Below are 22364 nucleotides of genomic sequence, written 5' to 3'. Positions count from 1 at the left end.
TGTGTGTGTGTGTGTGTGTGTGTGTGTGTGTGTGTGTGTGCGCGCGTATGTGTGTGTGCGTATGTGTGTGTGCACGTGTGTCTGTGCGTATGTGTGTGTGTGCGTGCGTGTGTCTGTGCGTATGTGTGTGCGTATGTGTGTGTGTGTGTATTTGTGTGTGTGTGTGTGTGTATTTGTGTGTGTGTGTGTGTGTGTGTGTGTGTGTGTGCGTGCACTGGTCTCTGAAGTACTACAGCTTGTCCACAGGAATACAGATGAGTTAACCATGGGCAGAGCCACAGTCATTCACATAATTTATCTAAGACAACACTGGAATTTGTATAGCTGAAATATCCCCTAGGTATAGCTCTAGGATCCTCTCACCCAAGATCAGCATGTAGGAAGGGGAACCTACTTATTTTTATAGCACACAGCGGGCAATTGTCACTGCTTTCTGTGCCAGAGAGAGAAAAACTGGCTAATATTCAAAGCTGCAATAGTTACCATAGGACCTGGGTTCAAATAGTATTTGTATCACCTGTCAAACTTAAATTGAGCTTCATTGAACTTCCCTGACAATGAAACCAAAGCCACAGTCCCATAAGTGCAAATCCCACTCATCTAGCACTCCAGGTAGGCTCAATCAAACTATGAAAGCAATTTTAAAAGCAAACAAATACTGTTTTAAACCAGGTCTACTCCCCACCATAGAAATAGAACGACTAGAATAAACATAGTAATTTCATTCCAGTTATATTTCTAAGCTCCCCACTCACCTGTGCTATTGCCCCAGAGTGGACCAGAGTGAGGTCAGGCATCCACTCACACCCAGGCACGAGCAGCCCGTAGAGCGCAATGATGTAGTACGGACCAGAGTAAAGCATGTTCACTATCATCTAGGACACAGCAGAGACATAATAGGCTGCGTTTACACAGGCAGCACAATTCTGATCTGTTTTCCACTAATTGGCCTTTTGACCAATCAGATCAGCTCTGAAAAATATGTGAAAAGATTTGATATGATTGGTCAAAAAAAACAATTAGTGGAAAATAGATCAGAATTGGGCTGCCTGTGTATACGCAGCTATAGAGGTTAAAAGGGGTCCTACTATATAGTTTGAGGTAAGTAGTGAGTCATGGGTAACTGCATACATGGCGTGTGTCTGAAAGTGGGCGTGTCAACAGAAGTGGGAGAATTAACAGAAGTGGGTGTGTGGAAAGCGAATCAGCAAATAGGGCAGATTTGTTGCCACTCAAGACCGTTTTGTGTGGCTGATTGGGCGGCACGACGAGTCCATTGTTGAAAACTGTAGCATTTTAGCTAAGCCTAACCCTTTTCCTAACCTTAACCTCATTCTAACCTGCCACGTTAATTATCCTAACCTGCCACGTTAATTATCCTAACCTGCCACGTTAATTATCCTAACCTACTATATTAATTCTCCTAACCTGCTACGTTAATTATCCTAACCTGCCACGTTAATTCTCCTAACCTGCCACGTTAATTCTCCTAACCTGCCACGTTATTTCTGCTAACCTGCCAAGTTAATTATCCTTACCTGCTACGTTAATTCTCCTAACCTGCCACATTAATTATCCTAACCTGCCACGTTAATTCTCCTAACCTGCCACGTTAATTCTCCTTACCTGCTACGTTAATTCTCCTAACCTGCCACATTATCTCTGCTAACCTGCCAAGTTAATTATCCTTACCTGCTACGTTAATTCTCCTAACCTGCCGCTTTAATTCTCCTAACCTGTCACGTTAATTCTTGTAACCTGCCACGTTAATTCTCCTAACCTGCCACGTGTCACGACTCCTACCGAAGGTGGCTCCCCTTCCTGTTCGGGTCATGCTCGGCGGTCGTCGTCACCGGCCTACTAGCTGCCACCAATCCCTTTTTCCCTTTTCTGTTGGTTTGGTCTGATTTGTTTCACATGTTTCTCGTTTAGACTTTTAGTTTGGATATTTAAGTCGGTAGGCCCGCCTGCTCTTCGTGCGGGCTTGTTTATTCCCACTTTGTATGTGGGGTAGTGCAATCTGGGTTTGTTTCTTGTTTTGGGCATTTTGTTTTATGACGCTCAGTTTCGTTGTATGTACTATTTTGCCCGGTGCTGATTAAAGCGCTATTCAGAACTTTCTGCCTCCTGCACCTGACTACGCACCCACTAAGCCTAAGGTTGTTACACCACGTTAATTCTCCTAACCTGCTACGTTAATTATCCTAACCTGCTATGTTAATTCTCCTAACCTCCTAGGTTAATTATCCTAACCTGCTACGTTAATTATCCTAACCTGCTATGTTAATTCTCCTAACCTCCTAGGTTAATTATCCTAACCTGCTATGTTAATTATCCTAACCTGCTAGGTTAATTCTCCTAACCTGCTAGGTTAATTCTCCTAACCTACTACGTTAGTTCTCTTAACCTGCTATGTAAACATTAAACCGACTCCCGGTGCGCCTGGCTATGGCCGGTCTAACCGATAATGGAGCGCTGATGTTACACGCATCGCTGTTAATCCACCTAATGATGTTACTCCCATCGCTGTTAATCCACCTACTGATGTTACTCCCATCGCTGTTAATCCACCTACTGATGTTACTCCCATCGCTGTTAATCCACCTACTGATGTTCCTCCCATCGCTGTTAATCCACCTACTGATGTTACTCCCATCGCTGTTAATCCACCTAATGATGTTAAACCCATCGCTGTTAATCCACCTACTGATGTTACGCCCATCGCTGTTAATCCACCTAATGATGTTAAACCCATCGCTGTTAATCCACCTACTGATGTTACGCCCATCGCTGTTAATCCACCTAATGATGTTAAACCCATTGCTGTTAATCCACCTACTGATGTTCCTCCCATCGCTGTTAATCCACCTACTGATGTTACGCCCATCGCTGTTAATCCACCTACTGATGTTACGCCCATCGCTGTTAATCCACCTAATGACATTAAACGCATCGCTGTTGATCCACCTACTGATGTTAAACCCACCGCTGTTAATCCACCTACTGATGTTAAACCCATTGCTGTTAATCCACCTACTGATGTTCCTCCCATCGCTGTTAATCCACCTACTGATGTTACGCCCATCGCTGTTAATCCACCTACTGATGTTACGCCCATCGCTGTTAATCCACCTAATGACATTAAACGCATCGCTGTTGATCCACCTACTGATGTTAAACCCACCGCTGTTAATCCACCTACTGATGTTACGCCCATCGCTGTTAATCCACCTACTGATGTTACGCCCATTGCTGTTAATCCACCTAATGATGTTAAACCCATCGCTGTTAATCCACCTAATGATGTTACTCCCATCGCTGTTAATCCACCTACTGATTTTACGCCCATCGCTGTTGATCCACCTACTGATGTTACTCCCATCGCTGTTAATCCACCTACTGATGTTACGCCCATCGCTGTTAATCCACCTAATGATGTTACTCCCATCGCTGTTAATCCACCTACTGATGTTACTCCCATCGCTGTTAATCCACCTACTGATGTTACGCCCATCGCTGTTAATCCACCTACTGATGTTACGCCCATCGCTGTTAATCCACCTACTGATGTTAAACCCATTGCTGTTAATCCACCTACTGATGTTCCTCCCATCGCTGTTAATCCACCTACTGATGTTACTCCCATCGCTGTTAATCCACCTACTGATGTTACTCCCATCGCTGTTAATCCACCTACTGATGTTACTCCCATCGCTGTTAATCCACCTACTGATGTTACTCCCATCGCTGTTAATCCACCTACTGATGTTAAACCCATCGCTGTTAATCCACCTACTGATGTTACTCCCATCGCTGTTAATCCACCTACTGATGTTACTCCCATCGCTGTTAATCCACCTACTGATGTTCCTCCCATCGCTGTTAATCCACCTACTGATGTTACTCCCATCGCTGTTAATCCACCTAATGATGTTAAACCCATCGCTGTTAATCCACCTACTGATGTTACGCCCATCGCTGTTAATCCACCTAATGATGTTAAACCCATCGCTGTTAATCCACCTACTGATGTTACGCCCATCGCTGTTAATCCACCTAATGATGTTAAACCCATTGCTGTTAATCCACCTACTGATGTTCCTCCCATCGCTGTTAATCCACCTACTGATGTTACGCCCATCGCTGTTAATCCACCTACTGATGTTACGCCCATCGCTGTTAATCCACCTAATGACATTAAACGCATCGCTGTTGATCCACCTACTGATGTTAAACCCACCGCTGTTAATCCACCTACTGATGTTAAACCCATTGCTGTTAATCCACCTACTGATGTTCCTCCCATCGCTGTTAATCCACCTACTGATGTTACGCCCATCGCTGTTAATCCACCTACTGATGTTACGCCCATCGCTGTTAATCCACCTAATGACATTAAACGCATCGCTGTTGATCCACCTACTGATGTTAAACCCACCGCTGTTAATCCACCTACTGATGTTACGCCCATCGCTGTTAATCCACCTACTGATGTTACGCCCATTGCTGTTAATCCACCTAATGATGTTAAACCCATCGCTGTTAATCCACCTAATGATGTTACTCCCATCGCTGTTAATCCACCTACTGATTTTACGCCCATCGCTGTTGATCCACCTACTGATGTTACTCCCATCGCTGTTAATCCACCTACTGATGTTACGCCCATCGCTGTTAATCCACCTAATGATGTTACTCCCATCGCTGTTAATCCACCTACTGATGTTACTCCCATCGCTGTTAATCCACCTACTGATGTTACGCCCATCGCTGTTAATCCACCTACTGATGTTACGCCCATCGCTGTTAATCCACCTACTGATGTTAAACCCATTGCTGTTAATCCACCTACTGATGTTCCTCCCATCGCTGTTAATCCACCTACTGATGTTACGCCCATCGCTGTTAATCCACCTACTGATGTTACGCCCATCGCTGTTAATCCACCTAATGACATTAAACGCATCGCTGTTGATCCACCTACTGATGTTAAACCCACCGCTGTTAATCCACCTACTGATGTTACGCCCATCGCTGTTAATCCACCTACTGATGTTACGCCCATTGCTGTTAATCCACCTAATGATGTTAAACCCATCGCTGTTAATCCACCTAATGATGTTACTCCCATCGCTGTTAATCCACCTACTGATTTTACGCCCATCGCTGTTGATCCACCTACTGATGTTACTCCCATCGCTGTTAATCCACCTACTGATGTTACGCCCATCGCTGTTAATCCACCTAATGATGTTACTCCCATCGCTATTAATCCACCTACTGATGTTACTCCCATCGCTGTTAATCCACCTACTGATGTTACTCCCATCGCTGTTAATCCACCTAATGATGTTACTCCCATCGCTGTTAATCCACCTACTGATGTTACGCCCATCGCTGTTGATCCACCTACTGATGTTACTCCCATCGCTGTTAATCCACCTACTGATGTTACGCCCATCGCTGTTAATCCACCTACTGATGTTAAACCCATCGCTGTTAATCCACCTACTGATGTTACGCCCATCGCTGTTAATCCACCTAATGATGTTAAACCCATCGCTGTTAATCCACCTACTGATGTTACGCCCATCGCTGTTAATCCACCTACTGATGTTACTCCCATCGCTGTTAATCCACCTACTGATGTTACGCCCATCGCTGTTAATCCACCTAATGATGTTAAACCCATCGCTGTTAATCCACCTACTGATGTTACGCCCATCGCTGTTAATCCACCTACTGATGTTACTCCCATCGCTGTTAATCCACCTACTGATGTTACGCCCATCGCTTTTAATCCACCTAATGATGTTAAACCCATCGCTGTTGATCCACCCACTTCTTTTGCAACGCCCACTTTCAGACACACTCCAAGTATGCAGTTACTCATGCTTATAATTATCTGGGCCCTCTTAAAGGGATGGTTCATCCCTAAACCCTCAAATCTGTTGAGATATTTCCATACCCTATTACTAAGTGATCTAAAGTCAAGCTGTTTATATATTCTATGTGCTAGTCTATCTGCTGTGTAGATCCTACTAAAGCATTAGGAGAAATCAGCAGGCCTCCATCCCATATGAATGTAAAGGTTGACACTGTCTCATCTGATCTAATGATAAGACGGTGCCAAATTTCTCTTGCTAAGACACCTGCTTTGTTAGCTAACTCCCATAAGTGAAAATAAATTGTAACTTTTCTTTAACAATTTCCGTGAGGAAAAAGTAAAGTTTAACAAGACATTTAGTATTAAACAGTGCACGACACGCACCACATGCAAATGCAATCAAGAGTTAAAGTATCAAAGCTTCTGTTATTTAGAATGTTGTGTTTGGTTTATAGCGCAGCTGTTTTAGCGAGAGGAAAATATCACCTCTATTTTAGACATGACAAACGTATGAGTCCATCATCCATATAACAGTGTGCTCCATGGCTTGGTCTTTTCATTCCTTACCTGTATTTTAGGATAAGATGAGGGGTCCTTCAGGTAAGGCTCATATAGCTGTGTGTACTCCTGACACCACTCTGTCGGGCAGTCCAGGGCCACCTAGGCCAGACACTGTTCAATGAGTGTTACATCAGACCCAGTTCTAAACAGCTAAATGGGCCTCAAACCTTTCTTCAGCAATGAGTATAACTATAATGATGAGGTCATTTTGTAAGAGAAGCTTTTATTCAGCTCAGAGTGACATTCAGTACCATGCTCTAACATTTTCATCCATCATCCTTCTCATGTAGTTTGGACCTTTATTTAACCCTCTTTTGCGAGGGGGACATGGCAGCTGCCACTGTAACCCATTGATCCATTAGAAGTACAACTGGCTGGCATCTGTAGTTTGGCAATGTCTCTGTGGTTCTTACCAGGCCTCTGAAGACACAGAAAAATGTAGCAGGGACGAGGTAGATGACAAACAGAAAGTCTAGGGGCCTCTCCACCAGCGTAGTCCTCTGGGCCTCATTGATACTCTGACAGAAAAAATATATATTGAAAAATACACCAACATCAGCAATGTCTCTCTGTTTTAATGGATAGTGATATTGCTCAAGTCAGGATTTGTAGCTCGATGTGTGCACACCAAAAAAGCTTTGCAGGATTGAGTGAACAAAATAAAAATAAAAATTGCTTCAGATTGAAATGCTTCAGACTGACATGAAAACATTTTGTCAAAAAACGCTTGGCCTCTGCAAGAGGAGCCAATTCCCATTGAATTGTCTAATAATATCTGGGAACATCTATTTTTACTGTGGCATCTTTAACCAAATTCCCTGGTGGTCAATCATGGTGGATGTATCATTGCTCAAACAAGTAGGCCTGTTACTGATAAATGGAGAGTGACTATGTCACTTGCAGTGTTGCATTATGGCATCTGGTTACAACGCAATATCATATGACCTTTGACCCTGAAGGATTGGGCTCTTACCATTGTCCGAGCCTGTCTGGTGGCGGACTGGCTGAAGACGCGGAAGCAGGCCCACACCGACACCACGACGTAGAGTATTTGGACCAGGAACAGAGGGCTCAGCTGGGTACCATACTTCCCTGGTGGGGAGAGATCAAAAAGCATGTGTGAAAATAATGTTCCTCTCTGAGGATTTACAATACATGTTCTGTCCGTCCGTCCAGGTGTAAATCTCACTAGATCCGTGCTGAGACTGATTTGCATTGTGTTCAGGGATAAAGCATATCAGCCATGCATGTTCAATAAAGTAACGATCTAATTTTATCCATTCGTTTGAGTGCACCCACCCACAACATTTCCAGGAATGTAGACGATGACGCGCATGAGAATGGACCCCACCCAGTACAGGCCGATGGCTCTGTAGCTTGCCCTGAAAAGACAGGCAACACACACATCCCAACACACACAACACAGACATCACACATCATTACTGTGGCTCCTTGTTGTAGCCCATAACTAGGACCTCTATGAGCTCTGGTCAGAATTAGTGCACTACACTATATCACTTTCTCGCTCAAAATTTTTCACCATTCATTCAGGATTATCCGTAATCAGGGAAGCATCCACATTCATGTAAAAACATACTTCTATTCTTATTTACAATAAAAGTGACTCCAAAATAATACAATACATTATTTACCATTAATTTATATTGTTTATATTATTTATATTTATATTTATATTACAAAATAATCTGAAACACAACAAAAACAAACAGTAAATGCATCCAACAAATGTGTAGAGTCACAAGCTTGATGTAGTCATTACATGCTATGAATATGGGACCAAAAGTTAACTTGTCCCAATACATTTGGTCCTCTAAAATCGGGGGACTATGTACAAAATGTACTTTAATTTCTAAACAATTCACCCAATATGGATGAAAATACCCTCAAATTAAAAGCGGACAGTACTTTAACCTCAGAGTATCATTTCAAATCCAAATTGCTGGAGTACAGAGACAAAACAACAACAAATTAGTCAAATGTCCCAAAACTTTTGGAGCTCACTGTATATAATATGGCACCCCAAGTCATCATGTCTGATACTGACATGGGTTATGTCTGTTAATGTGTGAGCATGAGCTAAAGGCTGAGACAACCTCATAATAAGGACTTATTAAGGAGTTATTACACCCAGATATGTACAGTTCAGTGGTATTTGCTATCAATGTAAATGTATGATTGTTTCAGCTTCCTTTAAAGACCTTTTATAAACTGGGTTGGGTCGAGCCCTGAATGCTGATTGGCTGACAGCCGTGGCATATCAGACCGAATACCACGGCTATGACAAAACAATTATTTTTACTGCTATAATTACGTTGGCAACCAGTTTATAATAGCAATAAGTCACCTCAGGGGTTTGTGGTATATAACCAATATACCACGGCTAAGGGCTGTATCCAGGCACTATGCGTTGCGTTGTGCATAAGAACAGCCCTTAGCCGTGGTATATTGGCCATATACCACACCGCCTCACCTCCTTGCGTAAATAAACTCCATTAAACTTACTTATATAGTCTTAACGATTCCATTGCACTTAGTTATATGGTCTTAATAGACTCCATTGAACTTACTTATATGGTCTTAACTTTGTGTGAGCATGAACCAAAGGATGAGACAACCTAATAAGGACTTATTTAGGAGTTATTACCCCCAGATAAATACAGTTAAGTGGTAGTTACTATCAATGTAAATGCATGTAGGGCAGCAGGTAGCCTAGTGGTTGGAGCATTAGGCCAGTAACTGAAAGATTGCTAGATCGAATCCCCGAGCTGACAAGGTAAAAATCTGTCATTCTGCCCCTGAACAAGGCAGTTAACCCACTGTTCCCAGGCTGTCATTGTAAATAAGAATTTGTTCTTAACTGACTTGCCTGGTTAAATAAATAAAAAACTGATTGTTTTAGCTTCCTTACCTATATAGTCTTAACAGATTCCATTGACTTTAGTCTTAACAGACTCCATTGAACTTAGTTAGTTATACGGTCCTTTAATAGACTCCATTAAACTTACTTATACAGTCTTAACAGACTCACTTAAATGTTATTTTTCTAAACCTCTTTGGATGTGTCTCCTAAACGGCTATAAAGTCAATGTAAAGCACATACCCCCAGGTTATAGCTGCAACCATGAGCAGGTACATGAGATAGTGGACACATCCATCCCAATAGGAGATCATGTGTCCATGTGCCGTGTTAATGTAGGGGTCTGCCTGTAATGGACATGATAAAGATATATTACTATAACACTGTTAAAGTCTGCTTTCATTGGGTTCCTCATTCCATGGGTCAGTTTTCATTTCTGTATTCACTGGCATGGACTGTAGGTAGTGTGTGTGTGTGTGTGTGTGTGTGTGTGTGTGTGTGTGTGTGTGTGTGTGTGTGTGTGTGTGTGTGTGTGTGTGTGTGTGTGTGTGTGTGTGTGTGTGTGTGTGTGTGTGTGTGTGTGTGTGTCCGTCCGTGTGTGTACCACAGGGATGTTGACTTGCATTTTTGAGATAGAAGGTGATGAAACCATCGATGATACTGTCCTGCTCCAGACCAATGATCAGGTTTACCACACTCAGGAATGCATACACTGCAAACACTGGCAGAACAAGAGAACACTGAATAATACAGTTCCATTTTACTTTGATTTATTTTAGTTATTCTAGTCATTTAGCAGACGCGCTTACAATCAGTTCCTTCAATTAACAAACACATAACAAAATCATAGCAAAGTAAAACCTTAATCAAAAATCTGCAAAATGAGTGGTATAGTGTGCGTAGCAAAGACAGGTACAACAGCGCAGTTAGAGCCCGTTGTGGCTCAGTTGGTAGAGCATAGCGCCTGGAACACCAGGTCCAGGACCGTCGCTTGTCCATTCCCACTGGGGCCGCACATTTCAACATGTATGTGTAACAGTATAACTTTAAACCATCCCCTCGCCACGACACAGGCGCGAACTAGGGACCCTCTGCACACATCAACAGCAGTCACCCACGAAGCGTCGTTACCCATCGCTCCACAAAAGCCGCGGCCCTTGCAGAGCAAGGGGCAACACTACATCTAGGTTTCAGAGCAAGTGACGTAACTGATTGAAACGCTACTAGCGTGTACCCGCTAACTAGCTAGCCATTTCACATTCGTTACTTATGCACTACTGTAAGTCACTTTGGATATACTGTATGTATAGAAAAACTAGCCTAAACCTACAAGTCTTAGTTAAAATAGAGAATACCTGCACTGGTGAATGTATAGGAAACCAGTGTAAACTCTCACCATAGAATAGAGGGTCTCTGGGTGCCTTCTTCTTGAATAGAAAGCATGCAGAAATAGCCAAGATAAGAACAGTTGTAGATCCAGCGAAAAAGACTGCCTCAATGCTAGAAATAAAACATACTAAATTAATTAGGCCTAAACAGAAATAACCTGCTAAGAATCAAATCAACTAGGATACATATTACTAATGCCTTTAAACTAGATTGCATACAAGACTGCATACAAAACTACTAGGCTATAGCATCATCCACTATCTAGCATTATAAGGGTTATTAACGGCTATAAAACACATTACAACTATATTATCGACAATATCACTACTCACCTGTTAGTGTAGATCAGAGAGTTGAAGAAAAAGGAAATGGGTATTGATGTCAAGGACAAGATAAAAACTCCCGTCCCAGCAGACGTGTTCATTGCTCTATTTACACTGTCGACGCGCATAGATCATTATTTGTTACTGAAAATAAAACACAAAATGATATATGTTAAAAAAACATTAGAACATGTTGCTCCATTCAGACCATGTGATATAGGAAAATGTTTAGAGAACTAGCAAATGCATTTTTATTGGGCGTGTGCGGCGCCGTACTACTATTCTGCCAGCACCGTGTGCGCATCTCAATCGTATAATAAGGCATCCTTCTCTCCCTGGCTAATTGACAATGCAGAAGTAGGGAAACCTAGGCTTAGGTTATCTGCTTTTACCTGTCTATGTGTCACAGGTCAGTATGGATGAAGAGAAGGAAGCAAGGAGAGGAAGCGACTGGAAAGCATTGAAATCCCCTTTCCTATGGCGCTAAATTCTATTTTGACTGCTGTCGTCGACGCATGATCCCACAAGTGGAGTTCACGTCCCTTAACATGACACGTGATCAATGGCATTTTATCATGTAAATCTTGGTTGGGTCAACAAAAAACAAAAAAAAAGTGGGATGCAGTGTTCTCCCTGTACACCAAAGCAGAACTGTAGAATAAATAAGGGGGGGCATATAAGCAGACAATGAAAGCTCTTACAACATTCTATAATTACATTTCTCTAAAACAGGTTATAGGCCACATGTGCACAACCAAGTCAGAATAGTAGGTGAAATTAAGAGGGGTATATTGACCAAATAATTAGGCTGAGGCACATGGGCTACTAACATCTTACTACACAACATACACTTAGTATTACTTTCTTAGCTACAGTATACATATCTCCCTGGCATATTACATAATTTAGTGTTTTCTTTTCAATGCTTGTAGATACTAGGACCCCTGGTCCTGGCAGAGCAAAATTCAGTTGGTGGTAGAGTAACTGAAAAAGGTTGGAAACCACTGAGCAAAGTGATGATGAGCTATATGGCCATCTTGAATATAGGCTATTTAAATGCCATAGGCCTACTCTATGTATGGTAATATAAATCCATCAGACAACATATTTCCATGGCCTACAATTTTTTTTTAAACTTTTATTTAATCAGGAGAGCCCAATTGAGACCAGTGACTCATTTGCAATGGTGCCCCGGGGAAAAAAAACATCAACACAACAACAAAAGATAAAAAATAAACTACAAGACAGATATAAATACATGACATCAGGTTATTACAACAAGTTATAATAGTCAATTGGAACAATTGCACACTTCAGCGAACTCATTTAACAACAGACTTTTAAACTGCCCTATTGGTACCAGGGAATCCAGGTGGAGTTTGTTTTGTAAGTTATTCCATAACTGTGGTGCGTTCACATTAAAGGCAGATTTAACCAACTTTGTGGAGACAAGTGGAACCTCGAGTTGCAAATGGGTTTGGTATCTCATATTGTTATATTTCAACAGGAAAGTGAGGTAGGTTGGAAGCTTGTGAAGCAGAGCTTTGTAAACAAGAAGGGAGTAATGAAGTGATCTACGGGATTTTAGTGAGGTCTAGACGACCTTCTGATAAAGGATGGAGTGATGAGTATTAAAACTGTCACCTGTAATAAAGTGAAGGGTGATATGGTAGACGGCATCCAAAGGTTTAAGACTAAGAGTAGTGGCTGCTGCAATCAGGTAAATGGTGTCATCATACTCAAGAACTGGCAGGAAAGTTGACTGTACAATCTGCTTCCTGCTGTTCATGGAGAGGCAAGATCTATTTCTAAAAAATAAGCCCACTTTAAATCTTAGCTTTTTAACTAACCTCAGTATGTTTTTAAAAGTGACATCTTTATCAATCCAAAGCCCAGATAGTTATAGGCGGGAACCTGGTTGAAGAGAGAGCCATCCAATGAGTGAATATGTACCCGATCTGAGACATTTTTCAGTGAATTAAAGAACAACATATATTTAGTTTTGCCTGCATTAAGTTCACGTTTTAAATCAACAAGGGCTTTCTGTAATGCAACAAAATCAGATCGCAGCTCTAACATAGCTTGGTCAACAGTCGGTGCATTGGCATACATAACCATATCGTCTGCATACAGATGAATATTAGAGGATTTAATACATAGACCAATATTATTTATATAAACATTAAAAAGAACAGGTCCCAATACCGACCCCTGCTGTTCACCTTTCGTAATACTGAGAAAACTAGACTTGACACCATCACAAAGCACACATTGTGTCCTGTCTGTCAGATCGCTCTTAAACCATTTGAAATACTTATTGTCCAGGCCCATTTCTGACTAGGGAATGGTCAACGGTTTTGAATGCCTTGGAAAGGTCTATAAATCAGGCAGCACAATGTTTTTTATGATCTAGGCAATCCCATCATCTAAAACAAGCATAGTAGCTGAAACGGTTCTATGTCCAGCTCTAAAACCAGACTAGTGCATATTTAGAATAGAGTGAGATGTTAAAAAAGTTTGTAGCTGGGAGTTGGCTAGGCAAGATAACTTGGAGATTGGCGGTAATTATCATAAGGATCTCTGCCTTTATGTATTAATCTATCTATCTATCTATCTATCTATCTATCTCTCTCTCTCTCTCTCTCTCTCTCTCTCTCTCTCTCTCTCTCTCTCTCTCTCTCTCTCTCTCTCTCTCTCTCTCTCTCTCTCTCTCTCTCTCTCTCTCTCTCTCTCTCTCTCTCTCTCTCTCTCTCTCTATATATATATATATATATATAGAGAGAGAGAGAGAGAGAGATGAATATTACATTAATATATACATATATATTTATTCAGATTTTTCAGGGGGAGCTGCAACACCCTCAGCAACCCTACTTCCCGCCTCTATGCACAGAGAGCTGTAAAAAGAAGGGGTCAAGTGAATCAGCACCTGTGGATGTTTTTTACACCGATCTTTAGAAAGGCACTTAGTACATCACAGATATCAAATGGTTGAAATGAAAATAAACTATGTGAGTCTGTTAGAGCATTATTCTTTACAATCTGTTGAGGCGACTAAAGGACTACCTCTTTCAGAGACTATCCTTTCAAGCAGGTGGCCAGCTGAAGCCTAACGCTTATTAAAAGCACTACAAATGTATATTTTGTCTAGGATGGGACCAGAGGCTGTCTGTCTGCAAGGAGGGGGTGGAGCTTTGTTTCAAAGATTTGACAATTATCCAGAAGTTAGCTGGAAAGTATGAACTAAAAAACGAGTATATAAACTATTCAAGAATGCTTGGCATGTTACCAATCCAGTTTTGCTCTGCCGCATTCGGATTGTGTGGAAATGATCAACTGTGTGCTGTCGTGTTTCGTGTCTAGTGTCTAATATGCATGGTCCAGACAGATTTGTGGTAATTCCAAAATAAAGGTATTCAGCGATGCTGTCTGCTTGACGTGACACCAGAAAACAGCGCCACCTAAAGGGTTAAAAAAAAACAACAAGAAGGATTCACAGGAAGAGACGTAAACCGCGGAAGTGTGCGTCATTCCTGGAGAGCGAGAAAGAAAGCAGTAACAAACACTGGCCCATTCGTTGCTGAAAAATTCGCAATAAAACGCAAATATGCGTCATTGATATTTTCCACGGTTATCAATCGTAAAAGCCAATAAGGACAACGGTACGAAATGGCGACTGGGGGTGGTGGTATCGGCCCACCGTCCAATCTTGAAGGACGAGCATCAAATTTCGCACATTCTGGAGCGGGAAGAAATGCTGGAGTGGCCTCGAATATGCCAGTCCCCGTGGTCGCAGCACCAATCTCACCCCCGTCGGGTGGCCTTCACCGGGAGCCTATGTACAACTGGCAGGCCACGAAGAGCTCAGTAAAAGAGCGCTTTGCCTTTCTCTTCAATAACGAACTGCTCAGTGACGTTAGGTTTATTGTCGGTAAAGGTAGACAGGCGCAGAGGATACCAGCGCATAAATTCGTCCTAGCTGCTGGTAGTGCAGTATTTGACGCCATGTTCAACGGGGGAATGGCCACCACCTCGGCCGAGATAGAGTTACCTGATGTGGAACCTGCAGCCTTCCTGGCCTTGCTAAGGTGACATCTATTGACCGATCATGCACTGCATTGCAATATAATATATTTATAGCGAGGTGTTGTTGGTAGGGTAGCCTAGTGGTTAGAGCATTGGACTAGTAACCGAAAGATTGCAAGTTCAAATCCCCGAGCTAACGAGGTACAAATCTGTCGTTCTGCCCCTGAACAAGGCAGTAACCCACTGTTCCTAGGCCGTCATTGAAAATAATAATTTGTTTTTAACTGACTTGCCTAGTTAAATAAAGGTAAAATAAATACTAGTTAGTTATATTGTTGCCCTTATGTTATGAGTGCAGACATTGCATTTGCTGTATGATAATATTCATGTATTATTGACACACTAGAGACTGCTGCCTATAGGCATAGACTAGAAATCCCTGGCCACTTTAAGGAATGGAACACTAGTCACTTTAATAATGTTTACATATCTGGCATTACTCATCTCATATGTATATACTGTTTTCTATACTATTCTACGGTATCTCATTCAATTAATAATGTTTACATATCTGGCATTACTCATCTCATATGTATATACTGTTTTCTATACTATTCTACGGTATCTCATTCAATTAATAATGTTTACATATCTGGCATTACTCATCTCATGTATACTGTATTCTATACTATTCTACGGTATCTCATTCAATTAATAATGTTTACATATCTGGCATTACTCATCTCATGTATACTGTATTCTATACTATTCTACTGTATCTTAGTCCGTTCTGCTCTGTCATCACTCGTCCATATGTATATAGTCTTAATTGATTCCTACTTAGAATGGTGTGTATTGGGTATATGTTGTGTAATTTATTAGATATTACTGCACTGTTGGAGCTAGAAGCTCAAGCATTTTGTGACGCCTGCAATAACATCTGCTAATTACGTGTATGTTACCAATAACATTTGATTTGATGTGAGTTGATGAAACTGATATCAAACAAGGCTCCTGCCTGAGCTATTCCTAATTACTATGCCTAATTACCTCTTCTTTAAAATAATGAAACGTATTTCTCTTCTATATGCAATGTCAAGCTTTTGTTTTAGAAGACAGACATTTTGGTGTTTTGGAAGCCTGTCCCTCCCACCTTCTTTGACCACTTACTGTGTGTGTGTGTGTGTGTGTGTGCGCGCAGGTTCCTGTACTCTGACGAGGTCCACATAGGACCAGAGACGGTGATGACCACTCTGTACACGGCGAAGAAATATGCCGTTCCTGCTCTAGAGACTCAGTGTGTGGAGTTCCTTACCAAACACCTCAGGGCAGACAACGCATTCATGCTGCTCACTCAGGTATATAGGGCTGGTAATATAACTCCTATTGCATGAACTATTCTACGTAATACTACTACTCACTCAGGTATATAGGGCTGGTAATATAACTCCTATTGCATGAACTATTCTACGTAATACTACTACTCACTCAGGTATATAGGGCTGGTAATATAACTCCTATTGCATGAACTATTCTACGTAATACTACTACTCACTCAGGTATATAGGGCTGGTAATATAACTCCTATTGCATGAACTATTCTACGTAATACTACTACTCACTCAGGTATATAGGGCTGGTAATATAACTCCTATTGCATGAACTATTCTACGTAATACTACTACTCACTCAGGTATATAGGGCTGGTAATATAACTCCTATTGCATGAACTATTCTACGTAATACTACTACTCACTCAGGTATATAGGGCTGGTAATATAACTCCTATTGCATGAACTATTCTACGTAATACTACTACTCACTCAGGTATATAGGGCTGGTAATATAACTCCTATTGCTCACTCAGGTAGTATATAGAACTGGTAGCATTAACTATAATACTACTACTCACTCAGGTAGTATATAGAACTGGTAGCATTAACTATAATACTACTACTCACTCAGGTAGTATATAGAACTGGTAGCATTAACTATAATACTACTACTCACTCAGGTAGTATATAGAACTGGTAGCATTAACTATAATACTACTACTCACTCAGGTAGTATATAGGACTGGTAGCATTAACTATAATACTACTACTCACTCAGGTAGTATATAGGACTGGTAGCATTAACTATAATACTACTACTCACTCAGGTAGTATATAGGACTGGTAGCATTAACTATAATACTACTACTCACTCAGGTAGTATATAGAACTGGTAGCATTAACTATAATACTACTACTCACTCAGGTAGTATATAGAACTGGTAGCATTAACTATAATACATAAAACCCTCATGTGGGTACTAAAGAATATGCCAGCTCTTCACTAAATAGAATAGACTACTGTAGTTCATCACATAGAAAGAATAGCCAAGATGGCATCTCTGCCAATTCCTCTTGGGTAACAATTCAGAACAGGGTATACAAAACCCCCAAAACTAAGCCATGACTGAAGATAATACACCGACTTAGATGACTTGGGTAGTACTACAGAATAAACTAGCTTAAACACAGGTCACATCCCACAGTGTCCATGTCCACTGTCAAAAGTATTTGCGTAGGCCAATGTGCTTCCTAAACAAAACATCTTAAAAAATGTAAGGTATATTAAAGAGTTGTCGTTTCCTGTTTTTATTCTGTTGAGCGACAAGTTTGATCCTAGAATGTTGTATATCAAGTTATGCCTTTATCAAATCAGGTGGAAATTCCCGAGGCGGTGCTTGAACAGACAACTTCTCCATGTGTCTCATGCTGATGTGTCATCTTGTACCGTGCTCATTCTTTCTGCAGGCCAGACTATTCGATGAGCCTCAGCTTGCCAGCCTCTGTTTGGAAACAATAGACAAAAGCACCGGTGATGCCATAAACGCAGAAGGATTCACTGACATTGACCTAGGTATGCATCAGTATGGCTTATTATTCACACAGGAACATATCCCAATGATATACAGTGGATGATTTGGGTAAACGAAGGGGGTTAGCCATCATGCGTGCTTCTGATGTAGTCAACTGGGTGGGAAGAACATCATTCTTTCCAGGACAACAGAAGGGGTCAGCAAATGACTCCTGAGCAAACATCCCATAACTGCAGGTGGTAGTAGCTACGTCACCAACCGTGGCTTTATACCTGTTAAGACCAACGCACTCAGCACAGTATGTGGTGCTATGTACCTTTTCAGTTTATTCATGAACCGCCAATAAACTTAGAAAAATGCTATTGCAATAAGGAATTGAGACCAAAAGCTCAAGAGAAGTTTCAAGTGTTTAATACCAAGGATACAGTCAGCTGAGTGCATCTATTTAGAAAGCTCACAACACATTTTATACTCTTCCCTTGTAGGCGTCACCTCCCCAGCTATACATGTTCTGACCCCAATGAGTTTCCCTCTGGCTCCCCTGTGGAATGTCCATGATCCTCTTTGTTTAGCCAGATGTCAGAATCACACCCCGTCCATCTTCTGTTCTGGGCCTGGCCCTGCTCATTAGGTCAGTTTCTAAATGAGCATCCACACAGTTTCAGGACCTAAACTCCATTAATACTCACAGTAATCATTCACTACACAAGATACAAACTACAGTTTAACTTGAAACATGTTGCGTTTTAATAGAATCCATCAGTATTTTATTAGGATCCCCATCATCGAGGTAGTAGAAGAAATGGACTACTTGAAGTGTATGTTTGTTTCTGGGTGCATTCTGGAGGCAATTGAGTTTAACCTTTGACCCTAAACCCTTCCCTTTTTGTCATACTGTGTAGACTAGGCCTAACACTGAGCCTGTTTTCTTAGATACGCTGTGTGCAGTGCTGGAGAGAGACACCCTGGGGATTCGCGAAAACCGTCTATTTGGTGCGGTGGTGCGCTGGGCGGATGCCGAGTGTTACAGGCAACAGCTTCCCCTCACCTCTGAGAACAAACAGAAGGTTCTGGGCAAGGCCCTAACCCTCATCCGCTTCCCACTCATGACTGTGGAGGAGTTTGCTGCGGGTGGGCATCTCTCTGTCTGAGACATACATACACACAGAGACGGATGCACGTGAACAGAAAGACAAACACACACACTATCTAAAGTTGTTGTTTAAAATGCTAAATAAGTTAGGACTCTGCTTTGTCAGATTTCACATATCCTAAATGTTATTAATTTTTAATACGAGTAAGCACTGCTTTTCATCAAGCTCAGTTTTGTGAAATGTAAATACTTGAACATACTTGTAACCTAGAATTCATATTGAACATAACGGTGTATAATCATTTTATAAATGTGTTTGTGTTTCTGCTGTCCAATGAACCCAGCTCTAGAAACCAGTTTGATATTCATTCTTGTGCAACAGGGCCTGCCCAGTCTGAAACCAGTTTGATATTCTTTCTTGTGCAACAGGGCCTGCCCAGTCTGGAATATTGTTCGATCGGGAGGTGGTAAATCTGTTTTTACACTTTACAGTAAACCCCAAGCCGCGGGTAGACTACATTGACAGGCCCCGCTGCTGCCTCCGAGGAAAGGAGGGCAGCATTAGTAGGTTCCAGCAGGTTGAAAGTCGCTGGGGATACAGTGGCACCAGTGACAGGATCAGGTGAGACTGTGTACCTGCTTGTCTACAACGTGACAATGTCCTACCGGCCCCACACTATACAATTAGAATGACTAAAAGCCCTTGCACAGAAATTACTTTTTATTTGGCTCGTATTTATTTTTTGGACGTGCAAATTATTCAGATGATGGTGTGTCAAAAGCAGCCTCCATACAACTCTGGTTTGTCCTTCAATAACCTATAAGCCTTTTTCTACAGACCTCGTGGAGAGGAACACTTATGAGCGGCAGGTGGCCTAGTGGTTAGAGTGTTGGGCCAGTAACAAAGGTTGCTGTTTCCAAACACAGAGCCGACAAGGGTCTGTCGTTGTGCCCTTGAGCAAGGCACTTAACCCTAATTACTTCTGTAAGTCGCTCTGGATAAGAGCGTCTGATAAATGACAAAATGTACAAATATTAAGTCGGTTCAACATATTTTTTAAGTGGGTTTGCTTCTGGCAGAGCCATAAAAAAACAGCCACATCACTGTTTTACAGTGGTGGAACATTTCAATGCAAATCAACACCCCCAGAAAAGTTTGAGATGGTTGTTCTTCTATTGCAACGTGTGCTGTTAAAGGAGTCAACCAGTTGAATTTGAGCCATGGTCTTTCTCCAGCCTCGTACCTCTTCACCACACCCCCATTGGTGGAGATGATTGCATGTGTTTTAATAAAGGCAGTGTTTGTCTCCCATTGGTGGATATTCTATTGCATGTGATTTAATGTAGGCAGTGTTTGTTCGTTTTAAGATTTCTAAAAGTATCTTGTAATTTCCATCTCCTGTAGATTTAATGTAAATAGAAGAATATCAGTGGTGGGGTTGGGACTGTATGGCTCGATCCACGGACCTACGGACTATCAGGTTAATATACAGGTAAGCATTTCATAATGATGAGCTCATGATGTTATCTCCTGTGCTTTGTTATCAGCCTGGTAGCCAGGCCAAATGTGTCCTGTTAGTGCTTCAGTTACACGATAACTTCTCCAATGTTCCTTACTGTGTATGAAGCACTAAGATCTGGTCACCAGGGTTGTGTCAAGTAGGGCACATAGTAACAAAACGTTTTGCAATGGAAAAGCAAAAACCTGGGTTGTTATTAGACAAGGTCAGGTAGTACCTTTCTGTTTTAAAATGTTTTTTCCCCTGTTTGGTGCCAACTGAACACGATCCAGGCCATTATAGTGAATTTGTTCAGAAAACCTTTTAAAAAAAAATATATATATATATATATATACATATAAATATATATATATAAATAAATATATATATATATGTATTTTTTTAAGCTATAGTGCAAACAGTAATTGACAATAATTGTTTATAACAAGGTTTGTGTAAGTGGGAGGAGTCAAAGGACAGAAACAGACATGGTCCTATTTACATAATTTCTTTCAGATTATTGAGAGTGACAAAAGCCTAACGCTAGCAACTAACGACACGGGCTTCAGCTGTGACGGAACAGCCAACACGTTCAGAGTCATGTTCAAGGAGCCTGTGGAGATTTTACCCAACGTTAGCTACACCGCTTGTGCAACCTTAAAGGTACGCTCACCCCATAACCACAGAAGCTGTGATACTGAGTACTCTGGTGCATGTTTACAAACCAAGAGGCCATTGTGTCTTATTTCTCTGGGTTTCAACTTTGCCTCTGCTGCTAACAGCAGCATGTTTATTGTAGACTTGAATCAAATGTTGATGCAAACTAGTTTTGCTCTGTATTCTACTAGATCATCAACCCTGTGTGTGACCACAGTTGACTTTGTATGAACATTTTAATCGTCAGCTCATCTTAAAGGGATTGTTCAAACAAAACTATAAACAAGTATTTTTGTATTTATGTCCATTAGTCCACTGTTAAAATTTTTTAGGAATGTTTTCCGTCAAGCTTTCAAGGTGGATCATTTCAGTACATAGCAAAAACTGAGTTTTGTGCATAATTTCTCTATCCTAACAATCCACTGGTGTCCTGTAGGGCCCGGACTCTCACTACGGCACTAAAGGGTTAAAGAAAGTGAGCCAGGAGTCCGCCACGGGGACCAAGACCACCTTTTTCTTTTTCAGCTCTCCTGGGAACAACAACGGCACGTCAGTGGAGGACGGACAGATCCCAGAGATCATCTACTACACCTAGACACCTCCTCACCACACCTGGGTCCTGTAGAACCTGGGGCGGTCCACACCTGGGTCCTGTAGAACCTGGGGCGGTCCACACCTGGGTCCTGTAGAACCTGGGGCGGTCCACACCTGGGTCCTGTAGAACCTGGGGCGGTCCACACCTGGGTCCTGTAGAACCTGGGGCGGTCCACACCTGGGTCCTGTAGAACCTGGGGCGGTCCACACCTGGGTCCTGTAGAACCTGGGGCGGTCCACACCTGGGTCCTGTAGAACCTGGGGCGGTCCACACCTGGGTCCTGTAGAACCTGGGGCGGTCCACACCTGGGTCCTGTAGAACCTGGGGCGGTCCACACCTGGGTCCTGTAGAACCTGGGGCGGTCCACACCTGGGTCCTGTAGAACCTGGGGCGGTCCACACCTGGGTCCTGTAGAACCTGGGGCGGTCCACACCTGGGTCCTGTAGAACCTGGGGCGGTCCACACCTGGGTCCTGTAGAACCTGGGGCGGTCCACACCTGGGTCCTGTAGAACCTGGGGCGGTCCACACCTGGGTCCTGTAGAACCTGGGGCGGTCCACACCTGGGTCCTGTAGAACCTGGGGCGGTCCT

The 22364-nt window shown here is 42.1% G+C and overlaps 3 protein-coding genes across 8 annotated transcripts; 1 reads left to right on the top strand and 2 right to left on the bottom strand.

The window, feature by feature from the left end:
* Positions 1–50: 50 nt before the first annotated feature.
* Positions 51–11595, bottom strand: LOC129850416 (transmembrane 6 superfamily member 1-like). Of its 5 annotated transcripts, none has more exons than XM_055916845.1 (10): positions 11431–11595; positions 11048–11182; positions 10723–10753; positions 9946–10047; positions 9570–9669; positions 7748–7830; positions 7422–7540; positions 6862–6966; positions 6455–6547; positions 51–875 (listed from the first exon to the last, which is right to left on the bottom strand). In XM_055916845.1, exons 5-10 carry the CDS (start codon positions 9638–9640, stop codon positions 702–704), a joined length of 645 nt encoding a protein of 214 aa, XP_055772820.1. In that variant the 5' UTR covers positions 9641–9669; positions 9946–10047; positions 10723–10753; positions 11048–11182; positions 11431–11595; the 3' UTR covers positions 51–701. The 5 variants fall into 5 exon arrangements, with proteins under 5 accessions (XP_055772820.1, XP_055772821.1, XP_055772817.1 ...); XM_055916846.1 differs by having other exon boundaries at positions 10723–10750; XM_055916842.1 differs by having other exon boundaries at positions 58–875; positions 10723–10826; positions 11431–11591.
* Positions 11596–14548: 2953 nt separating this feature from the next.
* LOC129850415 (BTB/POZ domain-containing protein 1-like) lies at positions 14549–22358 on the top strand. Of its 2 annotated transcripts, none has more exons than XM_055916841.1 (8): positions 14549–15126; positions 16266–16422; positions 17866–17971; positions 18864–19061; positions 19516–19645; positions 20429–20516; positions 21039–21185; positions 21616–22358. In XM_055916841.1, the coding sequence occupies exons 1-8, from the start codon at positions 14708–14710 to the stop codon at positions 21772–21774; spliced, it is 1404 nt and encodes a 467-aa protein (XP_055772816.1). In that variant the 5' UTR covers positions 14549–14707; the 3' UTR covers positions 21775–22358. The 2 variants fall into 2 exon arrangements, with proteins under 2 accessions (XP_055772816.1, XP_055772815.1); XM_055916840.1 differs by having other exon boundaries at positions 19453–19645.
* On the bottom strand, positions 21783–22319 carry LOC129850414 (uncharacterized; the record flags this gene model as incomplete). The annotated part of the gene is made up of 1 exon (XM_055916839.1): positions 21783–22319. A coding segment is annotated over one exon (537 nt), but the record flags the coding sequence as incomplete, so codon positions are not given.
* Positions 22359–22364: the final 6 nt, after the last annotated feature.

The sequence above is a fragment of the Salvelinus fontinalis genome, unplaced genomic scaffold (genome assembly GCF_029448725.1).
Source record: "Salvelinus fontinalis isolate EN_2023a unplaced genomic scaffold, ASM2944872v1 scaffold_2019, whole genome shotgun sequence".
In the NCBI taxonomy this organism is placed as follows: domain Eukaryota; kingdom Metazoa; phylum Chordata; class Actinopteri; order Salmoniformes; family Salmonidae; genus Salvelinus; species Salvelinus fontinalis.
The sequence above is the reverse complement of the archived record's forward strand: the minus strand, read 5'-3'. Positions and strand labels throughout refer to the sequence as shown.

Bases quoted from the DNA above. Each gene is read 5' to 3' on its own strand.
- LOC129850415 (XM_055916840.1), top strand. From the start codon at position 14,708: ATGGCGACTGGGGGTGGTGGTATCGGCCCACCGTCCAATCTTGAAGGA. The intron at 15,127-16,265 runs GTGACATCTATT...GTGTGCGCGCAG, and splicing joins GCCTTCCTGGCCTTGCTAAG to GTTCCTGTACTCTGACGAGG. The intron at 20,517-21,038 runs GTAAGCATTTCA...AATTTCTTTCAG, and splicing joins ACTATCAGGTTAATATACAG to ATTATTGAGAGTGACAAAAG.
- LOC129850416 (XM_055916842.1), bottom strand. From the start codon at position 11,166: ATGCGCGTCGACAGTGTAAATAGAGCAATGAACACGTCTGCTGGGACG. The intron at 10,048-10,722 runs GTGAGAGTTTAC...TTGTTCTGCCAG, and splicing joins CAGAGACCCTCTATTCTATG to TGTTTGCAGTGTATGCATTC. The intron at 7,831-9,569 runs GTATGTGCTTTA...CTGTCTTTTCAG, and splicing joins GTTGCAGCTATAACCTGGGG to GGCAAGCTACAGAGCCATCG.